Source organism: Clupea harengus, chromosome 20 (assembly GCF_900700415.2).
Source record: "Clupea harengus chromosome 20, Ch_v2.0.2, whole genome shotgun sequence".
NCBI lineage: Eukaryota > Metazoa > Chordata > Actinopteri > Clupeiformes > Clupeidae > Clupea > Clupea harengus.
Window position 1 is genome coordinate 22,793,107 of NC_045171.1, and position 9,596 is coordinate 22,802,702.

At 42.6% G+C, this 9,596-nt stretch overlaps 1 protein-coding gene across 3 annotated transcripts in view; it reads left to right on the top strand.

Moving 5' to 3' along the window:
• sbf2 (SET binding factor 2) overlaps positions 1-3,971 on the top strand; it is a 54,091-nt gene extending 50,120 nt beyond the window's left edge. For all 3 annotated transcript variants that reach the window (XM_031587168.2, XM_031587167.2, XM_031587169.1), the window contains 5 exons: positions 1,225-1,332; positions 1,526-1,710; positions 2,633-2,720; positions 3,314-3,445; positions 3,829-3,971. In XM_031587168.2, the coding sequence (XP_031443028.1) occupies positions 1,225-1,332; positions 1,526-1,710; positions 2,633-2,720; positions 3,314-3,445; positions 3,829-3,927 (612 nt within the window). In that variant the 3' untranslated portion in view covers positions 3,928-3,971. The remainder of the gene's footprint in view (positions 1-1,224; positions 1,333-1,525; positions 1,711-2,632; positions 2,721-3,313; positions 3,446-3,828) is intronic.
• The last annotated feature ends 5,625 nt before the right edge of the window (positions 3,972-9,596 follow it).

Sequence of the window (9,596 nt, forward strand, 5' to 3'; positions counted from 1 at the left end):
ATCACTGTAGGTATACACACATACACACACACACACACACACACACACACACACACACACACACAGCCTGATGCCCTCACACAGCTGCTCACTGTGAGTACACACACATACACACACACACACACACACACACACACAGCCTGATGCCCTCACACAGCTGCTTACTGTGAGTACACACACACACACACACACACACACACACACACACACACACACACACACACACACACACACACAAACTTCCAAGGCTTATTGGCTTGAGATTGGCAGTAACTTTTTGATGTGAGATACAATTATTTGGACGCTAGCCTGAGACAGGACAAGTCGATGACTTTGGGCATCTGGAAAAACTACAAATCTCTGTGAGACAGGAATTTCATAAATAACATTGGCATAGATGTTTATGATGAAAACTAGCGAGTAACACAGCCAAACATCAAGCAAGCGCAACACAAGACATAGCAAGACAGCTAATAAGTTATTACTGACTAGTCCAACAGAAAGAAGGCCAGCTCGGTATCTGACATCTGTTACTTGTTCGATCTTCTGCGCGGTTACTCTCTCTTTTTCTTTTCCTACAAAGCCATCACCTCTGCCACGATGTACAGAGAATATTGCGCTAGCGTCCTCTTATAGCGTCCTCTTATAGCGTCCTCTTCCTCTTATAGTTCCCTCTTATAGTTCCCTCTTATAGTTCCCTCTTATAGCGTCCCCTTATGTGTATCGGTCTAGTTGTTGTTGCGTGAGGTGGTGCCATAAAGCATTACATAGTTTTTGCGAGCAGTCTCGCGCGCCGTACCGCAATGTTACAGGTGCACCAGGTGTCTTTCTCCGTATTACAAGTTACTTGAATGTAAAATGTTCCCTAATGTTGCTTTAATGCTGTTAGTTGAAGGTAAAATGTTCCCTAATGTTGCTTTAATGCTGTTACTTGAAGGTAAAATGTTCCCTAATGTTGCTTTAATGCTATTACTTGAAGGTAAAATGTTCCCTAATGTTGCTTTAATGCTGTTACTTGAAGGTAAAATGTTCCCTAATGTTGCTTTAATGCTGTTACTTGAAGGTAAAATGTTCCCTAATGTTGCTTTAATGCTGTTACTTGAAGGTAAAATGTTCCCTAATGTTGCTTTAATGCTGTTACTTGAAGATAAAATGTTCCCTAATGTTGCTTTAATGCTGTAACTTGAAGGTAAAATGTTCCCTAATGTTGCTTTAATGCTGCAGGCCATTGAGCGTCTGCAGGGGCAGCTGGGTCAGGCGGGGGAGCGCTGGGCAGTGCTGCTGGACAAGGCCAGAGTCAGTGTACAGGAGGACCTCAAACAGGAAAGCAATGTGAGTGTGTGTGTGTGTGTGTGTGTGTGTGTGTGTGTGTGTGTGTGTGTGTATATGTATAAACGTGTATATGTGGGCCTACTTTGGTTATATGTGTGTGTGTGTAAACATGTGTCTTCTGTGTGTGTGTGTGTGTGTGTGTGTATGTGTATAAACATGTGTCTTCTGTGTGTGTGTGTGTGTGTGTATGTAGCTGCGGAAGCGCTCCATCTGTGGCTCTGGGCTCCTGCCCTCCTCTGGTCTGCAACTCCATCGCCACTCCCTTTTGCAGCTGACTGACAACTCTGTCGCCGACGACAACGGCCCCGCCCCCAACGGCATGAACCGGCGTGCAGCTACACTCTACAATCAGTTCAGCCCACGCAACGAGGATACACGGTACACACACACACACACACACACACACACACACACAGACACTCATAAAACAACCAGTTCAGCCCATGCAACGAGGATAGACGGTACACACACACACACACACAGACACTCATAAAATAACCAGTTCAGCCCATGCAACAAGGATACACGGTACACACACTCACACACAATCACTCACACACACACACTCACAAAACAACCAGTTCAGCCCACGCAACGAGGATACATGGTACACACACACACATACTCACACACAATCACTCACACACACTCTCACTCACACTCACACACACTCTCACTCACACACACACACACACTCAGCCTCACACTCTCACTCACATACACACACACACTCACACAATCACTTACACACACTCACACACACACACTCACACACACACACTCACACACGCACACACTCACACACACACACTCACACACACAGTACACACACACACACACACACACACAAAACAACCTGTTCAGCCAACGCAACGAGGATACACAGTACACACACACACACACACACACACACACACACCATCTTACTCACTCACTCACTCACACAAACACACAAAATAACCAGTTCAGCCCACGCAATGAAAATACAAGTAACACACACACACTAACACGCGCACACACACTCACACACACTAACACGAACACTCACACACTCAGACACACACTCACACACACTAACACGCACACTCACACATTCACACTCACACACTCACAAACGAACACACACGAACACGCACACTCACACACTCAGACACACACTCACGCACACACACACGCACACTGTGTCTGCCCACCCAAGACAGTAGCCAAATCTGAATGTTGTTGCCCATATCCAAGTTCTGTAATCATGTCAGTGTTACTGTGTGTGTGTGTGTGTGTGTGTGTGTGTGTGTGTGTGTAGGTCATTTGAAGGGGTTCTCTTTAAGCGAGGCGCTCTGCTGAAAGGATGGAAACCTCGCTGGTTTGTTCTGGACATCACAAAACACCAGGTGTGTCTGTGTGTGTGTATTTGTTTGTGCGTGTGTGTGTGTGTGTGTGTGTTTGCTAATGTGTGTGTGTGTGTGTGTCTGTATGCCTTTGGTACTCTATCCGTGTGTTCATTTGAGGAGACTGATTATTTCATGCAAATGGAACTCTGCCATTTAAACGTTACCTTAGCTACATAACTAGTTAGCTAGAATAACAACTAGACAACCATAGCAACCAGGAAAGAGAGTTTGTAACCATAGCAACCAGGAAAGACCTTTTGCTGCAAAGTTTAATTTCTCAAAGACCCCCCCCCCGTGGCCTTCTCAAACATGCAAACTGCATGGGAATATATATAATGAGGTGTGTGTGTGTGTGTGTGTGTGTGTGTGTGTGTGTGTGTCTGTATAATATATATAATGAGGTGTGTGTGTGTGTGTGTGTGTGTGTGTGTATAATATACATGATTAGGTGTGTGTGTGTATAATGTACATAATGAGGTGTGGAATGGGAAACAACTCACTGGGAATATACATAATGAGGTGTGTGTAATAAATGTTGTGTGGTGTGTGTGTGTGTGTGTGTGTGTGGTGTGTGTGTGTGTGTGTGTGTGTAGATGAGATATTATGACTCAGGTGAGGATCTCAACTGCAAGGGCCACATCGATCTGGCGGAGGTTGAGTCCGTCCTGGTCGCCATGCCAACCATAGGAGCTCCTAAGCACATCAGTGAAAAAGCCTTTTTCGATGTGAGTAACACACACACACACACACACACACACACACACACACACACACACACACAGAAATGTAGACACAGGCACTACACACTCACACACACACACACACCTTAAATGTATACCTTAAATTGTATGTGTGTGTGTATCTGCAGCTGAAGACTTTTAAGCGTGTGTATAACTTATATTTGATATGTGTCTGTGTGTGTGTGTGTGTGTGTGTGTGTGTGTGTGTGTGTGTGTGTGTCTGTGTGTGTGTGTGTGTGTGTGTGTGTGTTTGTGTGTGTGTCTGTCTGTGTCTGTCTGTGTCTGTGTGTGTCTGTGTCTGTGTCTGTGTCTGTGTGTGTGTGTGTGTGTGTGTGTGTGTGTGTGTGTGTCTCTCTCTGCCTCTGCAGCTGAAGACTTGTAAGCGTGTGTATAACTTCTGTGCAGCAGATGCCCCCAGTGCCCAGCAGTGGATGGACAAAATCCAAAGCTGCATCTCTGATGCCTAAAGCACACACACACACACACACACACACACACACACACACACACACACACAGCTGCCTTTACGCTCTCTCTCTCACACTCCCTCACACTCACACTCACTCACTCATACACACACACACACACACACACACAGCTGCCTTTACTGCCACACCGTCGAAAAAAAAAAATGCACATTCCAGGGCTGGAACACTGTGCCCCCCTCAACTGCCCGTACCAGTAGATACACACACACACACACACACACACACACACTCGCCCACTCTCTTCCTCCCCCTCTCTCTCTCTCACACACACATACACACACACACACACACACACACACACACACACACACACACACACACACACACACACACCACACACACACACACACACACACACACACACACACACACACACACACACACACACACACACACTCGCTCACTCTCTCTCTCTCACACATATACACACAGCAGAGCTCCCCATGGTCCCCTCATGTCATCCAGCAAGTATGAATGAATCGGAACACAGTCCAGCTGACACACACACACACACACACACACACACACACACACTCACACACACACACTCACACACAGTCTGAAACACTAAACTCAACACTATACCTCAAAGCACACAATAAGAGAAATATAAACACTCCACACACTCATACCATACAACCCAACACACGTACACACGTACACACACACACACGTGTAGCATGTGACATCAGATCAGCTGACGTGTGTCATGTGTGACATCAGATCAGCTTGAAGGCCTGTGTGAGATTAGATCTGTGATGACCTAACCCTAACCTCTACTGCCACTCATATCTGCTAGATTTACAATGAGCAAGAAAAGAGAAGATGCTCTACGTGTAAACTATTTTATAAAAATGAGAAAAACATTTCTGATTTGTAAAGATGAATGTGGTGTGAAATGGTGTCTGATGTCACTGAAGTCACCAACCCCTAACCCTAGAAGAGACACTCCTGTAGCCAGGGAGGGCGTTTGCACTTCTGTGTCTCTGTGTCGATCTCCAGAAATACTACCTGAGAGAGAGCAGCTCAGGAGACTACCTGAGGGAGAGCAGCTCAAGAGACTACCTGAGTGAGAGCAGCCACTGGGTTGGCTCGGATCCCATAGAGACACTTTGCACACTAAAGAAATATTTCCAAATGTTATTTCCTATTTAAATAATAATTGTCTTTAACGTGATAAAAAAGCTACTTCTGAAAAACATCTGATGATGTAAATATTTTTTTTTTAATAAAAAGAGGCATTTCTCTGAATTTAAGTATGCTGACATATCCTATTGTTAAATATGGATTTGACATTTCATATTTTTATATTTTTTACTAAGCAGCTTTTCTAACTTTTATCTTTAAAGAGTGTTTTATTGTGTTTTTAAGTCTTAAGAACATTAAGAACATCCTACCCAGGGTTCCACCACATACAGAAGGCTGGAATGTTCCAGATGTTTATGTTGCGTTCTTAATGTGTGGTGTTCTTTATCTCTGTGGCATCTATGTACTTTGCCTGTGTTGAAACCTCTGGGGTCTTAACTGAGGTTAACATTGTTCTCAATTGGTTCCTGTAACAAGTTATGTGGTCTTAACTGAGGTTAACATTGTTCTCAATTGCTTCCTGTAACAAGTTATGTGGTCTTAACTGAGGTTAACATTGTTCTCCATTGGTTCCTGTAACAGGTTCTGGGGTCTTAACTGAGGTTAACAATGTTCAGCATTGCTTGATTGCTGTAAAATGTTCTGTTATTCTGAGTTGGCTCCTGTAAAAGGTTCTGTTATTCTGAGAAGGTTCCTGTAAAAGGTTATGTTATTCTGAGATGGTCTTTCCATATCTGCTCTACTTCATTCGAAATAAATAAATGTGTTTTTTTTTTTAACAGAGGCGAGGTTGATGGTGTTTTGTTTCCTAGAGCAGTAGGTTTCGATCGCTCAGCATAATGACCGCTGCCATAATTTAACCTTAACGTAACCCTAACTCTCAGAGAAATGATTCACTGTGAAATCCACTTCACTGTGTAAACATTGGATAAACAAGTGGCGAATGGCTTTATAAAGATTTATGTATTGTTAAACACACATTTACCAGGTACATTTTAAGAAGTTCTCATTTTTTTTTGTTATTAATGTTTTATTGTTATTATGTGATTTGTGTGATTGTGGCCACTATAACGCATTTTGCGTGAAATTAGGCTTAGGCATAGGCTAGTAGCTAATAAGAATGGCAGATAACAGGAGAATCAGAATCAGAAACGTTTTTATTGCCAAGTAGGTTTACACCTACCAGGAATTTTCTGTAGTATATTGGTGCAAACAATAAACTTCCACAATAAACACTAAACATATTAAGTACTTTTACAAACAATATATAAAATATATTTAAAAAGTACAGAATATGTTAAAGTGAAAAATGAAAGACCTGTGCAGTCTGTTCAGTAATGTGCAAAAAAAAGAGGCCACGGGCCTTGTTGATGAGGCCAACTGCAGACGGGAAGAAGCTGCTCTGGTGGCGTGAGATTTTGGTCCTGATGGACCGCAGCTTCCTGCTAGAGGGAAGTGTCACAAAGAGTTTGTGTCCAGGGTGGGAGAGGGCTCGGCCACAATCTTCCCTGCACGCCTCCTGGAGGCGTATAGGTCCTGGAGAGATGGCAGATTGCAGCCAATCACTTTCTCAGCGGAACGACTGAAACGCTGCAGTCTGCCTTTGTCCTTGGCAGTGGCAGCAGCGTACCAGATGGTGATGGAGGAGGTGAGGATGGACTGAATGAGCATAGGCTAGTGGCTAATAAGAATAGGAGATAAAAGCAGCATAGGCTAGTGGCTAATAAGAATGGATGCATTTCCAAATATAAATGACAAGAGTTAAGAGTCAACAAATTACCACGGTAACACTTGGACCCAGTAACTCCCACACAACCACACTAGCCATAGGGTCAAACAACAGTGAGCATTTGGATACCATCCAAAAAACCATAGTGTATAGACACACTGCATACGTGAAAAGAAACTGACCTAAAGTCTTAATCTCAGCACAGGCTTTCACCATGTACTAGAATCTCCACTGAGAATCCATGTGACATGGCAGCAGTTAAACTCCTCATGTAGCGAGTCTACCAGTGGACGGCAAAACGCACGGACTGCATGGAGAAATGATTACAATCACAGGAGAAGCCATGTGTTGAAAACTGTGTCCGGTAATTATTGGACTGTAATAAACTGGTGAAGGCCAGCTGTTTAATTATGTAGCCTTCTAACCACACACACACACACAAGTTACCTATGTTAAATTATGTAGCCTAATTAACACACACACACACGTTACCTATATTACATTATGTAAGCCTACTAACACACACACACACACACACCTTAACTATGGTAAATCATGTAGCCTACCGTGTCAGGAAAATCATCCTTGATGCCTGCTAAACAAATAGCACGTTACCATTACACACACATACACACACACACGTTATGTTAAATTATGTTGAATTATGAGCACAACCCCACATAATCACTGCTGCTGTTCCCTAAAGTTTAGGGTTAGGCCCACAAACAATCTAGTCTGCCTTGGGTTAGGGTCAGGGGTCAGGGTTAGGGTTACCCTTTCAGCACATACCGTAGTTTATTGTTCATATTTAAATAATATTCAATCAAATTATAATAGCCTGATATAACCCTCCCCTGTTCATTATACGACTACCAGCCCTAGTCTCATTATACGACTACCAGCCCTAGTCTCATTATACGACTACCAGCCCTAGTCTCATTATAACACTACCAGCCCTAGTCTCATTATAACACTACCAGCCCTAGTCTCATTATACGACTACCAGCCCTAGTCTCATTATACGACTACCAGCCCTAGTCTCATTATACGACTACCAGCCCTAGTCTCATTATAACACTACCAGCCCTAGTCTCATTATACGATTACCAGCCCTAGTCTCATTATAACAATACCAGCCCTAGTGTGTGTGTGTGTGTGTGTACTCACAGTGCAACAGAGATATTCATCTCAATGAGACATTAAATCAACATTCTCCATAATATATTAAATTAAAATTATCCCTAATTTATTAAATCAACATTCTCCATAATATATTAAATCAACTTTCTCCCTAATGTATTAAATCAACATTCTTCCTAATGTATTAAATCAACATTCTCCCTAATGTATTAAATCAACATTTTCCCTAATATTTCAAATCAACATTTTCCCTAATATATTAAATTAAAATTCTCCCTAATGTATTAAATCAACATTCTCCATAATATATTAAATAAAAATGATCCCTAATGTATTAAATCAACATTCTCCCTAATGTATTAAATCAACTTTCTCTCTAATGTATTAAATCAACATTCTCCCTAATGTCCAGATGTAAAGTAGATGTAAAGACTAACAGCTATAGTCTACGTGTGTTAGATGGATGTGTGTGTGTGTGTGTGTGAGACATGGACATTTATATGGTAGGTAAGACGTGTGTGTGTGTGTGTGTGACATGGACATTTAAATGGTAGGTTTGACGTGTGTGTGTGTGTGTGCGCCATGGCGAAGATTGAGATGTGTGCCTTGGATGTCTGTGGGATGCGTGTGTGTGTGTGTTTGTAAGAAACATGATGGTGATGTGGTCATGCTGTCTGTGTGTGTCAGAAATTCGTGATGGCGTAATGGTCGACACATTGTTGGCATGTGTGTGTGTAAACAGATGGCCAGGGATATTTTTGCCTTTTTTGGAATGTTGGGGTTTGTGTGGAATTCTGCGATTAGGCTTCGGAGATCAGTTCTGCTGGTACATGAAACTCTCCAGAGCACTGGTGTGTGTGTGTGTGTGTGTATGTGTCCCTAGGGCATCACTCCCAGGACAGCACAGTTCTCCATCATCTCAAGAATTTGTTCTCACGTTTATTTATACCTTAACCCAGCTGCAGTCACTCTATGTGTGTGTGTGTTATCTGTGTGTATTTATAGCCTTGATAGTCTGTGTCTGAATGTATATGGTGTGTGTGTGTGTTATCTGTGTGTATTTATAGCCTTTATCAGATTCAGTCAGTCGACTTGAGTCTGTTCCTGAATGGATATGGTGTATGTGTGTGGTGTGTATTATCTGTGTAGTGCGTGTTATCTGTGTGTGTGTAGGTATTACCTGTGGGGTATGTGTGGTGTGTGTGTAATTTGTGCAGTGTGTGTGTTGTGTGTGTCACACAGGTGATTTGACCTCTCTCACACTCGAAGATGCATCTGTATTCCCAATTTTGTGAGGCAGTTTATCCAGAGTAGTGTATGCTGTGGTGTATAGTGTAGTGTATGCTCGAGTGTATAGTGTAGTGTAAACCCCACTCATTCATTTCACACAAATAGCACTCATCATTTATGGCATCCTGTTAAGACCCGAGAGCATAGGACGAAGGTTCTTTGAGCGAATAGATGGTAGAACCTAACAAAGGTTCTTTGAGAGTATAAGGTAGATGGTAGAACCTCAGTGAACAGCTGTACAGGAAGTATTTACACAAGATAAATGTCAAAACACTGAAACAAGTCAAATCTTTCAAATAAGCTTATTTCATGCACAAGAAATCTTGATGTAAATGGTCTAGTTTGCACTTAGTGTGAGTGTGAGTGTGAGTGTGTGTGTAAAACTCAACACCAAAGCACGTAG